This window comes from Epinephelus lanceolatus, chromosome 2 (genome assembly GCF_041903045.1).
Source record: "Epinephelus lanceolatus isolate andai-2023 chromosome 2, ASM4190304v1, whole genome shotgun sequence".
Classification (NCBI taxonomy): domain Eukaryota; kingdom Metazoa; phylum Chordata; class Actinopteri; order Perciformes; family Serranidae; genus Epinephelus; species Epinephelus lanceolatus.
In genome coordinates this window covers 48,333,160-48,359,132 of record NC_135735.1, presented here as the reverse complement: position 1 = coordinate 48,359,132, position 25,973 = coordinate 48,333,160, and the positions used below count along the sequence as shown (strand labels likewise).

At 40.1% G+C, this 25,973-nt stretch overlaps 1 protein-coding gene across 2 annotated transcripts in view; it reads left to right on the top strand.

Moving 5' to 3' along the window:
- cemip (cell migration inducing hyaluronidase 1) overlaps positions 1-25,973 on the top strand; it is a 383,014-nt gene that overhangs the window by 342,483 nt on the left and 14,558 nt on the right. For both annotated transcript variants that reach the window (XM_033622351.2, XM_078162221.1), the window contains exons 22-28: positions 1,817-2,032; positions 3,680-3,891; positions 8,516-8,701; positions 12,024-12,228; positions 23,573-23,659; positions 24,089-24,246; positions 25,605-25,705. In XM_033622351.2, coding sequence (XP_033478242.2) covers positions 1,817-2,032; positions 3,680-3,891; positions 8,516-8,701; positions 12,024-12,228; positions 23,573-23,659; positions 24,089-24,246; positions 25,605-25,705 — 1,165 coding nt within the window. The remainder of the gene's footprint in view (positions 1-1,816; positions 2,033-3,679; positions 3,892-8,515; positions 8,702-12,023; positions 12,229-23,572; positions 23,660-24,088; positions 24,247-25,604; positions 25,706-25,973) is intronic.

Sequence of the window (25,973 nt, the reverse complement as noted above, 5' to 3'; positions counted from 1 at the left end):
TTCTTTCTGAGGAGTTGGCAACAGTGCGAGGAAGCCACCTTCCAGCCCTCTATTGGACATCAACAGTGACCACTATTGACAGTGATTAAGAGAAAACCTATCAGGAGGCTCGTACTAGGTGGGGGCCCTGGGGCAGCAGCAGCCATGACCACACGGCAGCTCTGCTTATGGGAGTGTGTGCAGATGAAAACAGTTAAGGCCCCCCAAGCCACCAGTCCTCAAAGCTCCCTGCCCATCCACGGGCCTGTAATGTGTAATCATCTGGCAGATTTTTGCTCACAGCAGGGGCAGGAAGTTTCTGGCACTGCTGGCACTAAATATAGCGTCAAAATCGCTAAGTTGGCAACACTGACTGCTGGCACCACAGCAGTAAGGCAAACACTGTTCATTTATACAAACTCCTAACACCGTGGCGACCCAGACCTAATCGAAAATCAGCAAAGCATCCCTTTGAATCAATTCACCATCAGGTCGCATTTATAATGTATACAGCTCTGGACCTGCAGAACCTTGTTTAAAACAAAACAAGCTCTATTTTGATGCTTTTTTATGCACTCAACCAAAAGTTAACATTCATTCAATATCATCATTCAACATAAATACAGTTAACTGGTTTTCCAGCTCTAGTCAACAAATGTTTAATGATAGTGATGTTGTGGAGTATTCTGTTTTACTAACAACTATCAATATCAATATTTTTAAATTCACAAAGAAAGTAAGTAAATATATTTCAATGTTTCAGTGATTAAGATGTCTGCTTTGAATGGAAATGAGATGCCAAAGTACTTTAGGCCAACTTAAGTACAATTTGGAGGTACTGCAGTATTTCCATTTAATGCTACTTTAATTCCTCCACATTTCAGAGGCAAATATTGTATTTTTACTCCACTAATTTTTTTGAGTCACTAGTTACTTTGAAGATTCAGATTTTTGATACAACATATGAAATGATCATATGATTATAGACATATACACATAATAATTATAATTCAGTAATATTATATCCATTATTCTGAAATGGGCCATTCTACATAATGAGTACGTAACTTTAAGATTTTGAAAACAGGAGTTTTACTTGTGACAGAATGGTCACACTGTGGTATTACTATTTTTACTTAAGTAAAAGATCTAAGTATCATCTTTCATCATTGGATATTAACATTAGTTTATTGGAATATTAAACGGGTTTTCTTTCACTCACTCTCTCTCACACACACACACACACACACACACACAATTTTCAGACACAGTTCATACAGTTTAGAATGAGCACCATTCAACTCTCTGTCATTTTCTGTCTATCTGTCTGTCTGTCTGTCTGTCAAAATGTGCAATTTTGTTATCCTTAAATAAATTTGTCCAGTTGTGTTTTTTTAGGTTATGACTTTGGTGAGTCTTTATAATGTTTTTCAGAAGAAGGTGGAGATATTAAAGAGTTAGGGAGCGATCACACCGAGATGAAACGCTAGAAACGCGACGCCAGTAAAACCATTGTTTTCCTATGACATGGCGCGTCTGACCGGCGTTCAAGCGTCTTTTTGAGGCATTCGGAACTGTCCTCACCACGACCCCATTTAGTGTAATCTGTAGGAGTTCAAATCAGAATAAGCCATTTCACAGTAGCCTACAAATATTTTTTGGTGATAATTGAAAAAACGGAGCCTTAACCATTTTTTATATGTTGTAGAGAGAAGAAGCAGAGTGCATTTGGAAACTTAGTAATTTTAGATATGATCATAATTGATGTATATGGACATAAAGTACCCACTATGTGCAGCTGCAAATGTATGCCTTTCACTCCATCCCTCTTCTGTAGATCACGTCTCGGGTCTTTTTTGGGGAGCCGGGTCCCTGGTTTAATAAGATGCAGATGGACGGGGACAAGACAACCATCTTTCACGATATCGACGGCTCAGTCAGCGAGTATCCAGGAGCCTTCCTGGTTAAAGAGGACAACTGGCTGCTCCGGCACCCCGACTGCATCGACGTGCCCAACTGGAAGGCAGCTATCTGCAGCGGCCACTATGCACAGGTGGGTAATTCATTCACAAATCAGTGTTTACAAACTAATCTACTTTCTGTTACACTCTATTTGGCTGTTCATGTATTTTCATATTACAGTCAAAGTTCTTTGAAAGCATAAATAAGTTAATAATCCCTGTTCTGTTTGAAATGAGAAATCAGTCATGCACTGGTTGTTTTGCAGTGTGTATAATCACATTAATGATGTTGGTAGCTATCAGGAAAATAAGCAATGCTAGAAGAACTTTTGAACAAGAAACAGAATATTTATTGTTTGTGATTTTTTTTGCAAATAAGGTTTTTCTAACATTCAGTGAGTTGAATGTTTGAAATTTGTATATTTTTAAACAGAGGATTATATTAATCAATGTGTACACAAATTGAGTCAGTACATGTTTTGCCTAGCTCACTGCAATGATTGGAAGAAGGGGAAACTGCTATAGCACAGCCCTTTCAAAGTGCCTACCAACAACAAGTCATCTTACTTAAAAGTTGTATCTAAAGCAAGTATATTTTACTTTGCTAAACAGATAAAGCTGTAGTCACAGAGACAGTTGGGACATAATTTTAAATACTAGAAGGCAGCATAAGAAAAGTACAAACAGGGAAGAGCCATTAAGTCAACAAACTAATTAATGTCAGTTGTAATGTCAGCAAAATCCATCTGCCACAATAAGCTACTGGTCATACCAGACCAACTAAGACTTTAGAGGCAAAACCACTGAGTGTTTTGAACTGGGTAAGGGTGTATTTCATTGCTTATTAATCCAGCGTTTCATTGGTACAGTACAAGTTTGTGTTATCTCCTCTTTTAAATGTTTTTCAGTTTTTATGGTCAAAATTCTGTATAAAGCTGAAAACACACCAGTGCCGCCACCCTGCGGCACTGCATGGCAACATGCATCAAGCGCCACCCCTCGCACACATCAGACATGTTGCGCTGCAGCTCATTAACAGATGACCACACAGTTATTACTACTTTTACAGAAAGATCTGTCTTCCACCTCTGCATTGGCTTTAAATCATGTGTGAACAACCACTAATTAAAGTTGATATTTCACCTCAAGAGCCAATCACCAGAGCTTTGACTTGCCAGGCAATGTTTATTTGGCCAGGGTCTTTAAAATGTCGGGACTGTGGTTGTTTAACTAGGGATATTTCTCGTCCTCATCAACGAGTCTGTCCTCATCCATTCTTCATCACACATGAGACAGAGCAACAGCAACAGAGTTCTCATTATCCGTGGTGAGGAGAGGAGTTTAGGAGCAGAGAAAAAGAGCTGCTACAGGAGCTGGTATGTACAAGCAGAGAGCAAGTGGGGGACAGTGGCATGAAGTGCGGTGGGGCGACATGTCCAGGACACATGTTCACGCATCTGTAGTAGGTTGTACATTGAAAATAACAGGGGGAGTATTTTTTTGATACACGCTGTTCACCGCTGGTGTGTTTTGGCCCTAAGTCTGAATGGCTAAATTGATGAAACACCTACACCAGGGATGTTGAACATTAGGTGCTTGACCCACACCAACTGAGTCAAGGGGTCATTTATATCAGAGAAAATGAAAAAAATATATATAATGATAGTGGATAAGGCTATTTAAGATTTTTGTCCAAATATTCGAATCATCCTTCTAACTCTATGGTTGGTTTTCCTTAGATCTACGTCCAGACGCGTAACCCTGCCAATCTAAACATGCACATAGTGCGGGATGAGTACCCTGACCGGCCCCTGACACTAGAGGGCGCACTGGGGAAGAAGAAACACTACCAGCAGTTCCAGCCAGTGATCACACTAGCCAAAGGATACACCATCCACTGGGACCAGACGGCGCCTGCTGAGGTCACCATCTGGCTCATCAACTTCAACAAGTCAGTGGACACATAGGCCACGCTTGTGTCAGCATACACAGCACACAATTATGACCAACACCACCTTTACACAAAGCATGTTTACAGCAGGTACTGTCTGAATTGGATTTTTGCAACAAGTGAGAATCATTTACCTTATTTATCATGGACAGCACACATAAATTAACATTAGTCAAACTGATCATTTTTATTTGCAGATTATAGAATAGAGATAACACCATAGAAGAATATATAAATATCATGACTTGACAACACAAACAAAAAAGACATAAGATGAAAAAAAGGGGACAAAGAAGACAAAAAATAGAGCAAATAACATATGGCATGTAGACTTTAGATACAATTAACGGTGATAAACAGACTGAGAATATTATTAAATATCATGCTGCCACTGCTATTTCTCAAATGACCACATTTTTAAATTTCTAACAAAAGTACCACAGGTTGTTAAGTCTCTGACATTAGTGTGGGTTCCAGCCATGTGATGCTCGGACTGTACTGTGAGCCTGTTTGTAGTCATTTACCTTTGAGTAGAACCCAGTGACCACCTAGAACAGGAGTTCTCCTTTTCCATGGGACTGTGGTGTGTTTAGGAGTGACAGTATAATTACTTCTGTATTTATAGCTGTGAATGTGTTTTAAAGAATTCATTTCAAATGAATTTAAGCAGATGTGTTGTAGTTGAAGCTGCTGGATTTTGGACACGGTTGCCCCCCTGTCCTCTACCACTGAAACTGGTCTGCAGTCCATTACACTCCACTTTGCAAGGCAGTAAGTTAGTCGTTCAGAGATAGACTCAGTTCGCATCTGAACGCCTGGTGTGCCAAGCGAACATTTTTCCGTTGAAAAGATGTTTAAAAAACGACTTGGTCACCGGGGAAAAGATGTTCCAAAAGTTTTTTCACCAACTATTTGTGGACGTTGATTGAATGTTCACATTAAGTGAGATGTTTCATCCTCTATAGTGTGCAAAACCAGAGGCCAACACCTTTGGCATACAGCAACATACAAACAACATAGAGAATACTACTGTATCATATATGTTTTACCCATAGTCATGTGGCTCATACTGCAGTTACAGAAATTGCAGTTATACTCAAAGATATATATCAAAGCCTTGATGGACATTCACCCTTTCATCAATGACAATATATTTATTTTTAATACTTGTTGTATTTACAGGTTTCCACCATATCAAACTTCTTCCTCCAACCTGAGGGACCTTGCATCGATTATGTATTTTTCTATCTCACTGTAATTGTATCTAAAGAGCACTTTCCATGTTATATTTAAATTGTTGATTAATAAATACAAATGTATTGTAGCATGTGTCACATGGTATTCTCTATCTCATAAGTGGAAGTGCTGCTATAGTTGTCATCTTAAAGCCAGAGCCACATTTACTGTTTTATATTACAGCTGGAGCATTTTGAGGTTTAAAAGGAGTTTAAAACAGTGATGGTGGAAAGACATTCAGAAAAGGTCCAAAAGTGAAAGTTTTTCTTCCGTTGATTGATCAGTTACGTTTACGTTTAGACCAAATTTGGATGTGATTTCTTAGTTCAGCTCCAAAATAACGATAGACTATTATTAGCACACTGTAGAGGATGAACAGTGAAATATGGTCTAAATGTGAACATTTAATCAACACTTTCACTTTTGAACCATTGTTGAATGTCCTTTGACCTTTTTTTTTTTTAAAAAAAAAAAACATCTTTCCAACATAAAATTTTTTGCTGGATCTAAGTTGTGGGAAAAAATTGATGTGGTGGAAACTTGTAAATAAAAGAAGTATTAAAAAGAAATATATTTTCACTGAGGAAAGGATGAATGTCCATCAAGGCTTTGATATGTCTTTGAGCATATCTGTCATTTCTGTGATTGCAGTATGAAGAGAGTACCATTCTCATTATTGTCTGTATTTTGCTGTCTGCCAAACGTTTTGGCCCCCCTTGTTTCCACATCACTTTGCTGCAGCAACATAAAGCCACTCACATGAGCAAGCCAGCATTACAGACACACATGCGGTGAAAATAGTCTGGCAGCACGTTTATGTTTACTGGTGGTCCAGTGCTGTGATGCGACAAACGAGCATGCTAACACCAAGCTATCTTGGCTCAACAGAAGCCTCAGCATAGAATAAAACCAATAGTAGCCTACTTCTGGTTTGCTTTGTTGAAATACAGTAGCACAGGTACTTCTAAAATATGGGTAGGGGAGGAGTCCTGTTTATTTTGTCAGTTCACTCTCCTCGGTCCGACAGTCCCAGTGGGCCACAAGATGTCTGTGCATTTAACCAGTTGAAGCTGTAATGGCAAGTACTTGCACATTACAGTAGTAAGATCAAGTTCTTATTTTCCATGAATGATGTAGAATCACATCATCATCAATTACTAGAAAACTGACAGTTAACTAACAAAACTAGTGCTGCTTCCATCATTGCAAGTTGACTCAGGCCAGCCGAGCTGTTCGACTTCGACTCTTTGATACTTCCCCTGCAATCTTCTACTCTTGCCTATTTTTGAGACGCGCAGCAGCTCACCTCAAATATGCCTATGTAGCCTATTCTGCATGCGGCAATGTGCACCAGATTATGATCCCCACGCTATGACCCCCTTCCCATAATGAACTGTTCGTAACATAATACTTTTAATGAAAAAGAGGGTTTGAAAGAGAAGTTCTAACCCTGCTTAGTAGTCCCACACCTCCACTCCTCCTGGCCAATCACTGCAAAAAGTGTACAGTTGGTTTCAGAATTTCATTTCCTTGTGACTTAACCATTCATTAATTGGCTTAATTGCTATCCAGTTACAGAAAGAATACAGTTAAACATAAGAAAATGTTGGGAATGATGACAAGGGAAGTCGGCTGACAAGATTAATTTGGTTTTCAACACTGATCCCTCCTTAAATGCTCCACGTCCTGGTCACTCAGATAATTCATGGTGAATGATGTAAACTGATGAGGGCCTTCAGCTCATTCCTCTCAATCCCTCTTTTTATGAAGATTCACCACAAAAATGGGGAGAGCCTCACTTTGTGCTCCTCCCTTCAGATGGTGTCAATAGTGCGGCCTTCGGCTATTTAAAGTAAATAAAATCTGTCATTTTAAGCACGTCAGCTATCCCCAATGGTCCAAGTCCACCCTGCTATAGACAGTATGGAGCCAAAGCTGTGTATTTCCATCAATTGTGCATACACCAATGGCCCCATCTACAGTTCAAAGAGTAATACTGCAAGTAAGAGTGTTTCTCTCCACAAAGAGCTGAAATATGACTTATTTTTTACTTACTTTAAGAAAGCAGCAGCAGATGGTTTGTCTTTTCTTGCCTTGTTGGTATAATATATTAAAATGCAGCTTAGAGCAGACTCTGTAAAAAGCGTTAAATAGATAATCATCTTTTAAATTGTTGGTCTTGGAAATTAATTTTTGAATTTGAGAGAGTTTATGTAGCAGGTTTGAATTTTTAGCATGTTGAACTTTTCTGTTTTGTCCCAATTCAGCATATTTGGAAACATTATTTTTAAATTAGAGCTGCAACCACCTTTCTCTGGTAAAGAAAAATAGGGAAATGTGTATGCTGCACATAAAAGCCATGCAATTATCTACTCAGAGTGGTGTATGAATTAAAGATTTTACAAGTTGTATTTGACTGCTTATGTATAATTTGGGAATATTGAGCTATGCTTTTAGATATCACATATGTTTTTACTGTAGCTATACAAGATATTAAGGGTATATGTTAACCCACCTGGCACTGTTAGCAATTAGCATTCCATTCACCTGATTTAAAAATCCATGTGTAATGCTATCCTTTAGTGTTTCTACACCAGAATTTTTTTCTATTAATTGATTATTCTTTGGTCTATTAAATGTCAGAAAATAATGAAAATGCCCATCACAGAGATCCAGTGTCTTTGAATTTCTTGTTTTCACCAGTTTACATAATATTTAAAAAAATAAATAAATAGAAAAGGCTGTAAATCCTCACACTGGAAAAGCTAAAGCTAGAATATGCTTTATATATTTTTCCTTTACAAATGACTAAAACAAATATTTATGGCAGCACTGTGGTGCAGTGGTTAGCATTGTCACCTCACAGCAACAGGGTTCCTGGTTTGAGCCCAGGGTTGAGGGCTCGAACCCAGGGTAGGGGAGCCCCTCTGTGCAGAGTTTGCATGTTCTCCCTGTGTCAGCGTGGGTTTTCTCTAGGTGCCACTTCCTCCCACAGTCCAAAGACAAGCAGAGTAGGTTAATTGGTGACTCTAGAAATTGCCCGTAGGTGTGAATATGAGTGTGAATGCTTGTCTCTCTCTTTCAGTGTTAGCCCTGCGATAGTCTGGTGAACCTGTCCAGGGTGTACCCTGCCTCTCACCTAATATTACCCCCCACCCACCTCCCGCGACCCTCAACAGGATAAGTGGTTGTGGAAAATGAATGAATGAATACTTCTCCGACTATCTACCAACAAATTTGTTAGTTCTATTTGCAGTTCATGTGATATTCACCTGATTAGATAAAAGCAGGTATAGTCATGTGTGCTTTTACTATGGCTGTCAGAATAGGTTTTAGTGTGAGATGAAGTCACTACTTTATCTACATTGCTTCGTTTGGGGTGTTTCAGAAATGACTGGCTCAACGTGGGGCTCTGCTATCCACAAGGCACTAACTTCACCATCATCTCCGATATCCACAATCGCCTTACCAAGCAGACCCACAAGACCGGTGTCTTCATGAGGACAACGCAGAGGGAGAAGATCAACCACTCACACCTGGCCAGAGGATACTACTACTGGGAGGAAGACACTGGGTCAGACAGATAGAAACACACACACACACACACACACACACACACACACACAAACATACACAAAAACAAATGAACACCACTACCATCACATTAGCTCACCTCATCTCAAAAGCAAACTTTACTGAGAACACTTTAATCAACCATCAGAAAACAACATTGAGGCAAAAAGCCTTTGACACTGTTTAATACCTTTATATTTTCTACGGATTGATTACATTATATAATATACTCACTATATAGAGTCCACTGGGTCAAGAAACATAAACAATTAGAAAATCTGACAAACCAACAGTGTCTCTACCACCTAAAGATCCCATATTGTGAAAGATCACATTACAGTTAAACATTAAAGTTATGTCTTAACTGTTACGGTGACTTATAATAAACATATGACTCAGACTATTTTGTCAAGTTGACATTTTATTTTGCTACTGCGGAAAAGGCTTGTGGTCCATGGCAACAGTAACCACAACAAAAGTCCCGGTAGGTTACCCGTGACCCCTTTCAGGTTCCTCCTACGGAGATCATGTAAGATCAAAATGCATAACAAGAGTATGTAAACATGTTCCAGTAGTAGAAGTATGAACAAAATGGAAAATGTATTTTGCAACCATTTTTGGAGTCAGTGCAAGTATTGTTTACAACTACTTGCTCGTGTGTGATCCGGAAATTTGCAGGCGTTTCTTTTTATTTTTCTTATCAAACGAGGGAGCGAGTCCGCCAGTGTGTGTGTGAGAGAAGGAAAGTCAAGGAGTGATTGGTTAACTGCAAGGATCACGTCATCAGCACTCATCGGAAGGCTCATGCTAGGTGACAACTAGCTGCGGTCAAGTTGGAGGCTGAATCCAAATGTCCACCCTCTGGACTTGCAGACTGAGCTCTCGAGACTGTTTTGCTCGTTGCTGTAGAAATGTTCAACTGTCACTGCTGTCATATTCATATATATGTCATACAAGTTGATGAATAGTGCCTACTCATCCGTTCTTGCAGATAACAAGATATAAATCCCATGTAAAGCCTTTTTTGTGACTAAACAAAAATGTATTTATGTATTTACAACATTTAAAAACAAATGTTTGTAAATAAGGACAGGACTATAATTCTATGGCCCAATTCCAATCCGATCCTGTACAGACTCACTGACTTAGAGGCGCGTTCATGTTACGTGTGTGAGTGTGTGAGGGCTGTCCCATTGTCAAATCGTCAAGTCAGTGAGTCAGTGAGTGAGCCCTTTATGCCCCCTTACCGTAGGTCAGCATCGATGCGGACTTTCGGTAAGGAAATTACCCACAGTTCATAGCGTTGTGACGTCAAATACAGGGGTTGCCCTCGGAACACCGTAAGTGTTATTAAAAAAAAAAACGAAAAAACGAAAATACGGTCGGCAGATATGCAAACATTAACGTTATGGAAGGAGAACGAAAAAAACAGATAGATAAACAATGAAACATTACATTAACAAGGATTTAAGATGGTACATAAACACACATGAAGTCAGAGGAATACCAGTGGTTATATTCCACACACAAAGAATATATATCTATATATCTATATATATACATATATATAGATATATAGATCTATCTATCTATTTATCTATCTATCTATCTATCTATCTATCTATAGATATATATAGATATATATTCTTTGTGTGTGGAATATATGCTGACAATGACCGATAAATGATCACACCCACAGCCGCCAGTGTCAACAACATTTTGTAGAGAGGGGAATAAGTGCGGCGGCGTCAGCAGTGATGCATGCGCTTAACCGGTCCATTGTGGTGAAGAGGGAGCTTAGCCAGAAAGCAAAGCTCTCAATTTACCGGTCGATCTACGTTCCAACCCTCACCTATGGTCACAAGCTTTGGGTAGTGACCGAAAGAATGAGATCGCGAGTACAAGCGGCCAAAATGAGTTTCCTCTGCAGGGTGGCTGGGCTCAGCCTTAGGGATAGGGTGAGGAGCTCAGACATCCGGGAGGGACTCGGAGTAGAGCTGCTGCTCCTCCACATCGAGAGGAGCCAGTTGAGGTGGTTCGGGCATCTGGTAAGGATGCCTTCCGGATGCCTCCCTTGGGAGGTGTTTCGGGCATGTCCAACCGGGAGGAGACCTCGGGGCCGCCCCAGAACACGCTGGAGGGACTACATCACCCGGCTGGCCTGGGAACGCCTCGGGGTTCCCGCGGAAGAGCTGACGGAAGTGGCGGGGGAGAGGACTGTCTGGGCTTCTTTGCTGAGGCTGCTGCCCCCGCGACCTGGACCCGGATAAGCGGAGGACAACGAGTACAAGTACGAGTACGAGGGAATAAGTGCTGTCCCATTCCTATTTGTAGCATCCGGAGCCCTTTCAGACTCTCACACTCAATCATTTACAGCTGACGTCAGTTAAGTCAGTGAGGGTTCAGGGCTTGAGTCTTTAGGGGCCGGATTGGAATTGGGCCTATAAACTGGGCGTTTGTCTGCTGAGGTCCGTACCCCAAGCAGACTCTCTGGAAGTCCGCTTTAGGGTCCCTTGTGGACTGGAGGAATTGTAGCTTTGGACAGCCCTCAGCACTCCCAGCACTTCCCGGGAAAGCACCTGCAAAGTCCGTAAGTCTGCAAGTACGGTGAAGTTATCAGTTTGTTCTCAGTCTCCAATTGTTTTAATTATGATAGATTAGCTTATTAAAATGCAGGCTTTCTGTCATTTCTGATCATGGTTTAACCTCCATTTGACATGAATTCTCATGTAAATCAGCATCATATCAGTTTGCTGCTGCAGAGCAGGAAAAAACACACAAGACAACAGCTTTCATTAAGGCTCAGTCAGATACAGTCAGGGCTTCACATCTGTACAGATGTTATTTTAAGAATCCGCTCATCCCACTGACCACAAGTCTTTGTGATGGTTAATACTTGAATAATTAAAACAGTCCAGTGTTAATATACAGTAGACTACATATAGTTTATGACACAGTTAAAATGGCCAAAAATGTGAATAACTGCGTTGCAGGACAGTTTAAGGTGTGCCCCTAAATTTTCTGCTTGCGCTCCTATAATTTTCAGTTAGGGGCTACAGTGTTCCTACTAAAAAGGTTAGTCTGGAGCCCTGTAGTAAGTCAGTCATTATAAGATCAGGCCTCCATTTTTTTGTTTTGTTTTATATCTTTGGTGAATGCCATGTACTTCCGTGGGCAATTGAACTTCAAGGTGAGAAGATTCAAAAGGTTCTAAACATCCTCACAGTTTCATGGGTTAACATTTCACAATGTACATTTTGTTTCTGTTGTTCCAAAATATTAGATGAAGTGTATGATGTCTAAAGTTTTACTGTGTGTTGCAGCCTGCTTTTCCTGAAGGTAAAGGCCCATAACAGCAGGGAACAGTTTGCCTTCTGCTCTGTCAAGGGCTGTGAGCGGGTGAAGATCACAGCTGCAATCCCTAAAGGCAGTCCTCCCAGCAACTGCATGGCCCAGGCCTACCCAAAACATGCTGAGCTGCCTGTTGTGGATGTACCAATGCCCAGAAAGCTACCCAATACCAGGCTGGTGAGAGAAATGGGGTGGGAATGGGAGTCAATTAAATGTATTTAAATATTCCCAACCAGGCATCATTTTCTCCATAGCTGTTTTTACAGACAGTTGTAGTTCACTGTTCACACGTTTAGAAGAACATTAACAAACCAGAGGGGAAGAGTATTTTTAGATTAGCACAGGGTTCCTATGCAAGTATGGAAAGTATGGAAAAGTATGGAAATAAATTTGATCAATTTCCAGGTATTAAAAAGTATGGAAAATGAAAAATAAAGTATGGAAAAATATTTATGTTTCCAGACTATTACCACTGTTCTAAAATACTGTTTTCTAAAATAGAAAATTAGGTATTTCCAAAAATAATTTAACTGACAGATGCCCTTAACAATTCATAATAAATCCTATTTTGTCATGCTACATGATGGAACTGCATTGAGGAAGGGGAGAATAAAAATAAAACAGCTGTCACAGGTAAAGCAACTCTAGTCGCAGGATGTGTGCCACTGCTCGCCTGCCTTTCTCTCTCCCGCGGTCCGTCACTCCACTGTCTCCACTCTGATACTCGCTCTCCCCCGGTCGGCCTGTACTACGATGCACGTTTAACATAGCCAGGCTTTCTTTAGGTGAGCTGGCTTCACAGAGCCTAACAGCGCCCATCCAGGATAACCAGTACTACAAAGCTGGTTATCAACTCGCTCTGTCATCTGTGTTTTCCAGCAATAAGCGCGTTCATGTGAAAGAGGCGGAGTTGTTAATTAGGAGCGACATCATCATCATGAACTCATATTCATATGAGATGAAACGGTAGCCTATCTTTAAAAAACTTCTGTTTCAGTAAAAGCAAAACAGTTATTTTCAACTAAGTAACAACAGCCTGTAATCATAGGCTACAACAGAATAAAATAAGACAGATAAAAGAGATAAAAAATCCTTGTCAATAATTTTGTGAACATCAGCTTGTCTGATTTAATAGATGTAGAGACTAGAAATAATAATAATAATAATAATAATAATAATAATTTACAAATATTAAAAGTAGGCTAAGGCACATTTAAGAATTATTATGACTTAAGTACAGAGTATTTTTCACTATTTAGTTTGATGACAGGATGAAATCATTCTTAATATCACATACTGTAATAGAACTTTAAAATAATTCCAGACTGTTTCTGCTACCAAACCAAGGAGTGTAAAAGTAGTTAATGACTGATGAGGTCTATCCGATCGAAATGTTATATTTATAATCACGGGAGCCAATTAACAATGTGGGTTATTTCTTTAGTTTTTATTTCCAGTTATCGGGTGTCTCAAGTTATTCTGAGCTGCAGAGTGTAAAATCATCCACACTGTCAGCTGTCACTATGAGGATAAAATAAAGTTTACACCATTAAAATGCAGCTAAAATCATCATTAGGCTATGTGTTTAGTGTGGTTATAAAGCATCTCTCTGTTTGTTAGAAGCTGTTTTACAACCAGAGTGGAAATAGAAAACTTGGAACAATAAAATATTAATACTGACCTATTAACATATAGCCTATATTGCTTTTGTTTGTTTTTTTTAACACTGTCACTTTGTTAAGCAAACTGGGGACTTTTGCTCATGACATTCTCTGGTCTTTTTAGCTTGGTTAATGCATATTTTAGATATTTAGCTTACTTTGGCCAAAATTGTTTACAGAAACACGAAGTTCTTCATATATCTAGCCTCCTAAATTTGCTCCCGAAGTGCACCAGATTGATGTATTATAACTTTAAAATAGTCAAACTTTTCTTCCAGGGGGGCATGCCCCCAGACCCCCCTATAAGTTCAGAGGCTCTGTCTTTTTTCACCATACCTGTGTTTGCATCACTGCATTATGGTACTTGGCTACAATCTGCTATTAAGAATAATTAAATATGATGTGAAATATGATACACTGATATATTTACTCAGATGTCGCATACTCAGATGTTGCATATTCTCTGAACTGGCTGAATTGGCTACCCACTTGAGCTAACGTTAGTTAGCTGTGTAGCTCGCATACAAATTTAAATGTCCAAATGTTCCAATCCAATCCAATCCAACTTTATTTGTTAAGCACTTGAAAACAACCACAGTGGACCAAAGTGCTGTACAGAATAAATAAAAGACATAGTAAATAAAAGGCTCACGTGAGGCATAAAAATTGCATGTAAAATACAAATAAAATACAAATAAAATAAAAATATAATAAATTAAAAAGCATAAAACATAACAGCCATACAATAAAAAACAATAAAATAAAATAAATAAAATAAAATCTCACAAAGTGTCAAAGGCCAAGGAAAAGAGATGGGTTTTAAGAAGAGATTTAAAAACAGACAGAGGACAGGCCTGTCTAATGTGCAGAGGCAGATCATTCGATATTTTTGGAGCTGCAACAGCGAAGGAACGGTCCCCTCTGAGCTTCCGCTTAGTTTTAGGCACACTCAGGAGCAGCTGATCAGCTAACCTGAGAGAGCGGATGGGAGTTTAAGGGTGTAGGTGCTCAGAGAGGTAGGGCGGGGCAAGACCATTCAAGGATTTAAAAGCAAATAAAATAATTTTAAAATGCATCCTAGCGTGTATGGGCAGCCAGTGGAGTGAAGCTAAAATGGGGGAAATGTGCTCATGTTTACGTGTGCCAGTTAAAAGACGTGCGGGAGCGTTCTGTACCATCTGGAGACAGGCAATGGAGGACCCACTAACCCCCACTTACAGTGCATTACAATAATCCAGCCGAGTGGTAACAAAGGCGTGGATAAATGTCTCAAAGTGGTGCCTTGGGAGAATTGGCTTTATTTTGGCTATGTTACACCCGCAAACGTAATAACAGACCACAAACGTAATAAACCACAAACGTAATACAAATCTGCAGCTTTGAATGTAATAATCCCACAAATGTAATAAATTTCCCACGAACGTAATAGCAGCTGCCTACTACAAACGTAACACACAATTTTCCGCAAATGTAATAACTATTACATTTGCAGGAAATTATTACATATGTGGGAAGGTGAAAATGTAAACTGTAAACTGTACTTCCCACAAATGTAATATGAGACTGAATAATGATCTTTGTGGTTGTTGTTCATTGTTTACTTATACACCTGCCAATAGTGATGCGTGTGTTGACAAGCAACCCGCAGGTCGGGTGGGGCGGGTCAGAAAGTGACAGCAGTGTTCTGAGTAAGTTAGAAATAACTTACAGAAACACACACATACACACACACACGCTGGTCATTCCTTGTCAGTTCACAGAATTACTCTGTGGCAGCAAATATGTCGTTTAATTGGATTTATTTTCTTCTGCCTCTTGTTAATATGGATTTCTCTGCAGCATCTGGCCTACAGTACCTGTTCAGCACTTCGGACAGCGGCGCTGCAGGATGGGTTGGCTCTCATAGGGGGTCAGGTGTCATAAGAATTTGTTTGTAATGACCTTTAAAGCAAATAGAGACCAGAACCGATATATCAAAGTTTAACAGAAGAGGGTGTGACGAGGGTGTGAAGAAGGGTGTGACGTTTTGTCTCACTGTCCTCCGGATGACCTTGTCCTTGTCCTGTCTCCGACCCTCTGTTTCTCTCGTTTCCTCTTACATATGTAATGACAGACTTCCCTTTAGCCTTAACCACCTGCTGATTGTGCAGTTGCTATAGAATTAAACAGGAACCTCCAGCACTTGCACAACACAATGGCATGTTTACATCTTGTGATATTAATTTTTTAACATCAGGTGCAGGTTGTAAGGTTTTAAAAACCATGGTTTACAATAACTTATCCTCCTCCACTCAAAAATGTGTTTTCTTCTTGTTCCTACAGATGAATGTTTGAGCCTCACTGCGCAGAATGATGTACAGTACAGGCCAAAAGTTTGAACACACCTTCTCATTCAATGCGTTTTCTTTATTTTCATGACTATTTACATTGTAGATTCTCACTGAAGGCATCAAAACTATGAATGAACACGTGGAGTTATATACTTAACAAAAAAAGGTGAAATAACTGAAAACATGTTTTATATTCTAGTTTCTTCAAAATAGCCACCCTTTGCTCTGATTACTGCTTTGCACACTCTTGGCATTCTCTCCATGAGCTTCAAGAGGTAGTCACCTGAAATGGTTTCCACTTCACAGGTGTGCCTTATCAGGGTTAATTAGTGGAATTTCTTGCTTTATCAATGGGGTTGGGACCATCAGTTGTGTTGTGCAGAAGTCAGGTTAATACACAGCCGACAGCCCTATTGGACAACTGTTAAAATTCATATTATGGCAAGAACCAATCAGCTAACTAAAGAAAAACGAGTGGCCATCATTACTTTAAGAAATGAAGGTCAGTCAGTCCGGAAAATTGCAAAAACTTTAAATGTGTCCCCAAGTGGAGTCGCAAAAACCATCAAGCGCTACAACGAAACTGGCACACATGAGGACCGACCCAGGAAAGGAAGACCAAGAGTCACCTCTGCTTCTGAGGATAAGTTCATCCGAGTCACCAGCCTCAGAAATCGCAAGTTAACAGCAGCTCAGATCAGAAACCAGATGAATGCCACACAGAGTTCTAGCAGCAGACCCATCTCTAGAACAACTGTTAAGAGGAGACTGCGCCAATCAGGCCTTCATGGTCAAATAGCTGCTAGGAAACCACTGCTAAGGAGAGTCAACAAGCAGAAGAGATTTGTTTGGGCCAAGAAACACAAGGAATGGACATTAGACCAGTGGAAATCTGTGCTTTGGTCTGATGAGTCCAAATTTGAGATCTTTGGTTCCAACCGCCGTGTCTTTGTGAGACGCAGAAAAGGTGAACAGATGGATTCCACATGCCTGGTTCCCACTGTGAAGCATGGAGGAGGAGGTGTGATGGTGTGGGGGTGTTTTGCTGGTGACACTGTTGGGGATTTATTCAAAATTGAAGGCACACTGAACCAGCATGGCTACCACAGCATCCTGCAGCGACATGCCATCCCATCCGGTTTGCGTTTAGTTGGACAATCATTTATTTTTCAACAGGACAATGACCCCAAACACACCTCCAGGCTGTGTAAGGGCTATTTGACCAAGAAGGAGAGTGATGGAGTGCTGCGGCAGATGACCTGGCCTCCACAGTCACCGGACTTGAACCCAATCCAGATGGTTTGGGGTGAGCTGGACCGCAGAGTGAAGGCAAAGGGGCCAACAAGTGCTAAACATCTCTGGGAACTCCTTCAAGACTGTTGGAAAACCATTTCAGGTGACTACCTCTTGAAGCTCATGGAGAGAATGCCAAGAGTGTGCAAAGCAGTAATCAGAGCAAAGGGTGGCTATTTTGAAGAAACTAGAATATAAAACATGTTTTCAGTTATTTCACCTTTTTTTGTTAAGTACATAACTCCACACGTGTTCATTCATAGTTTTGATGCCTTCAGTGAGAATCTACAATGTAAATAGTTATGAAAATAAAGAAAACGCATTGAATGAGAAGGTGTGTCCAAACTTTTGGCCTGTACTGTATGTGCAGAGTTTGACACTCGATGGCTGTTTTCACATTTATCTGCTGAAAATGCTCATATGATTTTAAGGGCTAGGGCTACGAGCCTATGTTGGTGGCTTATGTAGCCTATGTTTGAACCATTTAATTAAAATATGTCTGCATATCAAAAGGCTTGAAAAACTTGAATATGTCGTTCATTCTTTGAAATGAAAACATTTTTCAAGATTTAAGACTGGTCCGTGTACTTTTTGATAGTAACATGGACCAAGACTGTCTGAACACTGACAATTAAAGGCTTGCAAATAATTAATGAATGAATGAACTTAAATTAATGTAGCCTATGTGAATGCAGGAAAGTGAGAATTGCCATGTAGGTAACTGAAAATTTCCCAGACAAAATGATACATTATGTTACATTACGTTAAATATACACAACACTTAAGTCTAAATAGGCAAGAATCTAAAGGACAAGAATATGTGGGAAGAAAATGTCATTGCCTGTTGATGACATTTAGTTAGCAACTTGTATAAGCTGCAGATTTTTAGTATTCGTGGTTTATTCATTCAATTAGATTATTCATTCATTCAAATTTGCTTTATTGGTGTAAATATCACAACAACAATGTTGCCAAAGCATCAAGAATCAATTCAACAAAAATTAATGAATTTCATGAATTAAAACAAGAAAAGAATAGCATAGTACTGTTAAAACTTGCTCTGTTTGTGGGCGTACATGTGAGTTATATTATTGTATGTGTGATTTTGTATATGTGTGTATATGGGGAAGAAATAAATAAAAGAAAAGAAAAATTCTCAGTGTATGTGCACTGGAGGCTTCAAGTTTCCACATCACACTTGTGTAAGTTGAACATTGGACCATGACTGGTTTCTAAAACATTTGTAATGTCACAAATCATGCTTGTAGCCCTTCCAAAGAATGAATGACATATTTAAGTTTTTGGCTTTTGATATGCAGACATATTTTAATTAAATGGTTCAAACATAGGCTACATAAGCCACCAACATAGGCTCGTAGCCCTAGCCCTTAAAATCATATGAGCATTTTCAGCAGATAAATGTGAAAACAGCCATCGAGTGTCAAGCTCTGCACATACATCATTCTGCACAGTGAGGCTCAAACATTCATCTGAAGGAACAAGAAGAAAACACATTTTTGAGTGGAGGAGGATTAAGTTATTGTAAACCATGGTTTTTAAAACCTTACAACCTGCACCTGACCCCTACGAAAGCCAACCCATCCCGCAGCGCCGCTGTCCGAGGTGCTGAACAGGTACTGTAGGCCAGATGCTGCAGAGAAATCCATATTAACAAGAGACAGAAGAAAATAAAATAAATCCAATTAAACGACATATTTGCTGCCACAGAGTAATTCTGTGAACTGACGAGGAATGACCAGTGTGTGTGTGTGTGTGTGTGTATGTGTGTGTTTCTGTAAGTTATTTCTAACTTACTCAGAACGTTGCTCTGTCACTTTCTGATCTGCCCCACCCATAGATCTTTGGCAGAAAGTCAAAGATCCAGCAGTGTCTGGCAATCATACACAAGTAGAGAGTTGACATTCAGAGCAACAAGCGACACAAACAGTACCAACACACACAGCACTGGCAGTGACAGATGGCAGGCCACACACACTGGCGCCATCTTGGATCGTAAAACGTTAGCTCAGTTCACTTAATTTTACTGAAACCATGAGCACCAGAAAAGACTGTAATTTATTCACATTTACTGGCGTGATGAAAAAACAAGTCGTGACTCCCTACCTCTGAAGCTCTTATATAGTCAGAATATGTGTCCATTCCTTGGGGCCGGGTTGCGGAAGTGGCAGGCCAAGCAAAGCACCCCAGACATCCCTCTCCCCAGCAATGCTTTCCAGCTCCTTCTGGGGGACCCCAAGGTGTTCCTGGGCAAGATGAGATATATAGTCCCTCCAGCATGTTCTGGGTCTGCCTCGGGGCCTCCTACCAATGGGACATGCCTGGAACACCTCTCACAGGAGGTGCCCAGGAGGCATCCTGATCAGATACCTGAACCACCTCAACTGACCCCTTGACAAGAAGGAGCAGCGGCTCTACTCCAAGCTCTCTCCAAATGTCTGAGCTCCTCACCCTATCTCTAAGGCTGAGCCCAGCCACCCCACAGAGGAAACTCATTTCAGTCGCTACCCAGTGCTCATGACCGTAGGTGAGGGTTGGGACGGATGGACCAGTAAATCGAAAGCTTCACCTTCCAGCTCAGATGGAGCCTTTGGTTACATTTCAGATTTTGTTTAAGTCCTGTGTACATGCTATTTGAGACCAAAAAACGTTCTGTAAACTATTTTGACTGAATATTTTGGAATCACATATTTTCTTTTTTCTTTTTTACCTCTTTTAGGGTTTATTATAGTCATACATATAACTTCTAGAGCCCTGACATTTGGTAGGGGGATAGACCCAAGCAGATGTCATATTTTTCATTACTGGCCCTTGCAAATGGAAAAAGTGGAAAATTATTAATTTTGGATCCCTAGGTCCACAGGTTTTGGGTCCCCAAAGTTTATACATATGGATGTTTCCATATTTCCTGCTAAAAATACAGTATTTTATTGATGTTATACCAACACAGAGTCTGAGTTCTGGCAAGTATGGCAAGCCAAGGTTGCAATTTGTTGCTTTTTTGAGATGCCAAAATGGCGATGCAGACTCATTCCTAAGATTGTGGGTGCATCCTGAGTCTCTTAAATTTCATCCACGTTTCCCTCACTTGAGTCTTTTCCTTGCATCTTAGTCCCTCCCACCAAGGATGCACGGAAAAACATGAGGAAACCATGCAAGGAGAGAGGAAATAAGGAAATATGTTTTAAAGAAATAAAACGTCCTTTCGTTTGAAGTTTAAACGTAAAGTGATGTCAGTCAGCTGTTCACAGTTCACAGTTGTTTGTGATTGCACTCATTTGCGTTGTCCCACTTAGAGGCACAATATTTGTTTATATTATTTTTTCATTATCTGCATCTGTATTTTAGGCTAAACATTTCAAGGAAAATTTAAATTCTGTAACTAATCAAACACAATGCTCTGGAATTATCAGTCTCCTGTGTCATTGAATGGAAATGATGGTAAGCAGCTTTCTTGCTGACAGTGACAGCTGCTCTAGTGTATCCTGGCTCCTCAGAGCAGCAATAAGAGCACTGGGATGGCCTTCAAGATGGCGCACTAGAACAACTTCCAGTTCAAGCGAGGACTGAGGAGCATGGAAATATCATATAAAAGATTCAGGATGCACGCCATTAAAAATTTGTGTAAAAGGGGGGTTATATGTGGACAAGTTGTAAGTTCCTTTCATGTTCATGTTTAAATTAAACAAGATATGAGGCATAGTTTGCTTAATCAAGTAACCATGCATATACTGAGCAGTGAAAAAAGAAACTTGGACCTCTCTGGTGCGTCTTATTATTAACGTCAGATGTGATTTACTAGGGTTGTTCTACAGGAGGATGGTTGGAGACATCTGATTAAAATTATGATATGTAAGTGAGATCCATCAGATGATATTGGTTGGGTATCAACTGCACATGCTCTGTCTACCATTACACCTCCAGCTACCATTAGGAGGAGAAAACAGTACAACCTGGATAGCAAGACCCCACTAGAGATATTGAAATGGTATTTGAGTATTTTAGTGCTTCCTTTCTGCAAATAAGTGAATGTACAATCAGTTGAGGAATAATCATCTTAAAAATGAAGGGAAGGAACTTGTATCTTTAAACACAGAATGCCCACATATAGACCCCTTTTCACCCAGATTTTCATGGTTCTAGGAATGAGTCCACATCATCATTTTGGTGACCGTGTCTTGTTATAACCCTGAAATTTAGTATAACATCTATCAAACACTGTTTTTTTATAGGAAGTATTGAATTTGGACTTGGCAAATTGACTTGCATTTGTATAGCACCTTGCTGGTCTTCCAATATCCTGGTCTCACTCTGAAGTTGTTGAAATCCAACGCTTGATCAGTGACCGGCACCGGACACCAACAAAAAAAGCCATGTCTGTATGATACACAGTGGGTCGCTGTTACTGTTCAGTGTTGGCTGCCGGCATCAGGGGGAGATGCGGCGGGACAACAACAAAAGTTTAGGCAGCAGAAGTCTGAGAAGGGTGAGTGGGAGGGGTGGTGGGTGGGTCCAACAACTACCAACTTTCATCCAGGAGGCTGGTGTTCGCTCCCTGTAAAATTGTAAAGCCAAATCCTGTTCATTTTTCCCAAACCCAACCATGTGGTTTTGTTGCCTAAACTCAACCACCTGCGTGTTTGCAACACGTAACCAAGTGCATTTGTTGTTGGAAAAAAAAGAAAAAAAAAAAACGTGTACCAATGTAGTATATTTATTTTGAAAGAGATTGTATGCACATTTCCTGTGAAAATGGAAGTGTATTTTGACAATGCATGTAACAGGCTGAAGTTGACATTGCATCCCAGAACGTCAACATCCAACGCACCCAGGGTACCTTGCACATTGTATGTCTATGTGCAAAGTCCATCACCAAACTTGGATATGTGACTAGGTCAGAGTGACAATGTGTTGCTTCCAACAACTTATAGCACTTTCACACTAAGATAATCAGCTGTGCTGAAATTCAGTACAATAGCACTCCCTCTCATGTGATCCTGCTTTTATTCAACAGTTCTACAAGTGCCATTTATTGGTTCACAGTAAAAAGTTTCAACAATGCATGATGATAAATCTTGATTAGTAAATTCCAAATGTATCCTGTACTTTTCTTTGCGTTGCGCTGTGAGATAACTTGAGTGCCGTGTAAACAGTGTAGTAATTCTCACACTACAGAATGATGAACACAGTAACCATTCCTGTTAGCAAGTTATCAGCACACAAAATGGAATGGAAGTGACAAGGTAACAGGGTAATAAGCCACATAATTTAATTTAATGGCATGAAGACAGAAAACGACACAACACTAAACATCAAGATGTATTTTACATTTTAGTCAAATATGACAGCACAGATGTGCAAAATTAATCAAATATTTTTAAGCCTTTCTCTGTGTGCAATACAGACAAAAACATTTTAGAGTATAAATAAGAGTAGTTCTGAAATAGCTGTGAAAATTAATCTTACAGTCACTCTTATCCTATAGACATTTCCTTAGCCAGTTATAATTTCTCCTCGCCTGTGAAGCCTTGGGCTGATAATTGGTGCTGCTGTCAGGTCCCTGTCCTGATACTTGCCTGGTTTCTCCCTGTCCCTCTTCTATCTATTGCAACAATATAGATAATAAATGTGCAAAGCAAAATTGATAAATAGAATTAGGAATAGTAGTGGTGAGCTGTGGAAATTAACCTCAAAGTCACTTTTATGCTATAGATATTTTCTCTCAGCCAGTTATATTCTCTCCTCACCTGTGAAGACCCTGCATGATCATCCTTGCTAGGCCTTTGGTCCACTGTCTCCTCCCTGACCCTGCTCTTTATATTGTAGCAATAAAGATTAAAAAATATTTACAAAGCAATAGTGAGCACAAGTTCTCCGCAGAAATTAAGGAGGAGTGGGTTTATTCCTAGCATGAAACTAACTAGCAAGCGATTCAACATAGGTGACAATAACATTAGTATTCTTGTTAACTAGCTTAACTTGATATATTGGGATCTATTAATTAGTCATCATTTGCTCCACTGCCCAGCAGCACACGTCTTGTCTGTGCAATTTATTCAGATCACAACACGGCAGCATGTGTATGCCCGTCTGATTTCTCTGTGTGTACTTAATTGTTCTGTGATTGTGGTGAGTGAAAACTGACTTTAAATTGCTTTCATGAAATGCTTAATAGCGTGTACTAATTCCAACTCTGTTTATTTGCTTGTGTACTCTCAGCACTCAACAGACCACTTCCTGGAGGTGAAATTGGAGTCCTACAACACTAGATTCTTCCACATCAAGGAAGACTTTGCCTTTACTGAGGTATCCTTTGTGTCATACAGAGAGTAGAATAGTAGGTAGCCTTACTGTCACATGGTTGAACAGCTTAGACTTAGACCACTGGTTGTGGGCAGGAGGCGATTTGAGAGTTTTTTTATCAACAGGAGGGACATGGAAAGTATGAATACATTCTTATGATACCGCTACACATGATCAGAAACCGCATGGCTGGCTGTGCCATTCTTTTCCTTTGGTGAGAGTAGTGGCACCCAACTAGGTAGAAGCACTACCCTTAGCTTGGTGTGACACTCCATTTAAAATTGCCACTGAGTGCTGCACTCAAAGTTCAAATAATTTCAACTTTCACCTTTTTTGCTGCTGACTTTTAAAAAATTAAATACTTATCAATAATTTATCAGTTATAGGTCTGGGTCAGAACTGTAGTGTGATTGGCTGACTTTGTCGTGGCAGGTGAATGGCAGGAAGTTGTACCAACCAGAAGATGGGGTGCAGTTGACAGTAATTGATGGTCATGACGGGCAGGTGGTTGACAGCAAAGTCTTCAGGAACTCCATCTTACAGGGCATCCCTGCACAGTTGGACAACTATGTCAGTGGACTGAGAGACGGGTAAAAGCTGCTCCTTTGCTGTCTAACTAAACTAAACTAAAAGTCCATTAAAGGAGAAGTCTGGTATTTTGCACTTTGAGCCCCATTTCTGGGTTGTTTATGATGAAATAGAAGGCTAAGACCAAAATAGTGACAATTGCTCATTTTCAGAGAATTTGGCTTTCCCCTGCCTGGCTTAACACTGCTGCCTATGGCCATGTGTGAATCTGTCCCTAAAACCACCCTAAACATTCGTTTTCAAAGCCATGAAACTCACTGAGTGGTCAGTGGTGTTCGTTTATGTTCTGACATAAAAATCGTAGCAAGCTGTGGTTTCCATGATGATTTATTTGACATTTTGTCTAATACATTGATTTTCTATAGGAAGCCTCATTGCCTGTCCACCACCGGAAATGGAAAGGGAGTTGTTTACAACAACGTTGTAGTCATTGTAGTCTTTTAGCTCAGCGAAAGTGTCGACTCGACAGTGCTGTGTGCGCTTCTGGAGGAAGAACAATAACAAACGAAACAACTGCACAATGGATTGCTCACTTGTAAACCACCTTCGCAGTACGATGCCTTTGAACACAATGCCAACCTTCTTCTTCTGCCTCTGCTTCTTTGTGTCCCGTTACATTGCAATGGTTTCCTGCCGGTTGGTGACACCCACGTAATGGATCATTATCGCCATCAAGTGGGCTGGAGTGTATAACGCTTCAGGGTCAAACGAACGATCAAGCAGAAGTTTACACACGGGTGTGAGGCAGCTGAAAAAATAGTTCCACAATCAAGATGAATAGCGAAAACACGGATGGAAGCCACAGCTTGCTGCGATTTTTATTTCAGAACATCAACGAATACCACTGACCACTCTGTGAGTTTCATGGCTTTGAAAACGAAAGTTTAGGGTGGACAGATTCACATATGGTTATAGGCAGCAGTGTTAAGCCAGGCAGGGGAAAGCCAAATTCTCCGAAAATGAGCAATCGTCACTATTTTGGTCTTAGCCACTGTATTTCATCATAAACAAACCAGAAATGGGGCTTAAAGTGCAAAATACCGGACTTCTCCTTTAAAGGTTTGTACTGCTACTCTGCTTAAGATTCTTAATGGTGACTAACCATCTTATTGTGGAAATTGTTTCTTTTTATGTTTGTTTTTGGATGATGCAAGGGCTTCCAAAGAAACAGAATTGAATTGTCACAAGGTTATGTTAGACTGAGCAAAACAAGTTCAAGATAAATTCAAGTCACTGTAATGACAAAGTACTGTCTCATGCTGTGGTGTAATACATACACTGGAGCTTAAAAGGTACATGCAGCTACTTTGAGCCAAATGCGAATACTAAAATGATGTGCTGTTTCTCACTCTTTCTCTAGTTCCATCATCCTCATTACATCTAAGGGACGTCTGTTTACAAGAGGATCCTGGACTAAAGTCCTGGAAAGACTCGGAGCAGACAAAGGCATCAAATTTAAAGGTAACTAACCATATCTTCACAGATAAATGTGCTCACAGTGGGTATACTGAACCTAGAATGCACTGAACAAAACATAAAGCATTTTCAACAGAGATGCAGTAAATGGCAAAGTTGCTTCACTGATTGCATTTTACCCAGGTCACAGTGTAACAGTAATGTCTAAATACAGCTACAAGCAGCAATTCTGGGGTTCAAGCAATCATCAACTGCTCAAGGTTGAAAGCTGTGAAGGATCGAGACCTTTGAGTCCAATTTTTAGGGTATGTTT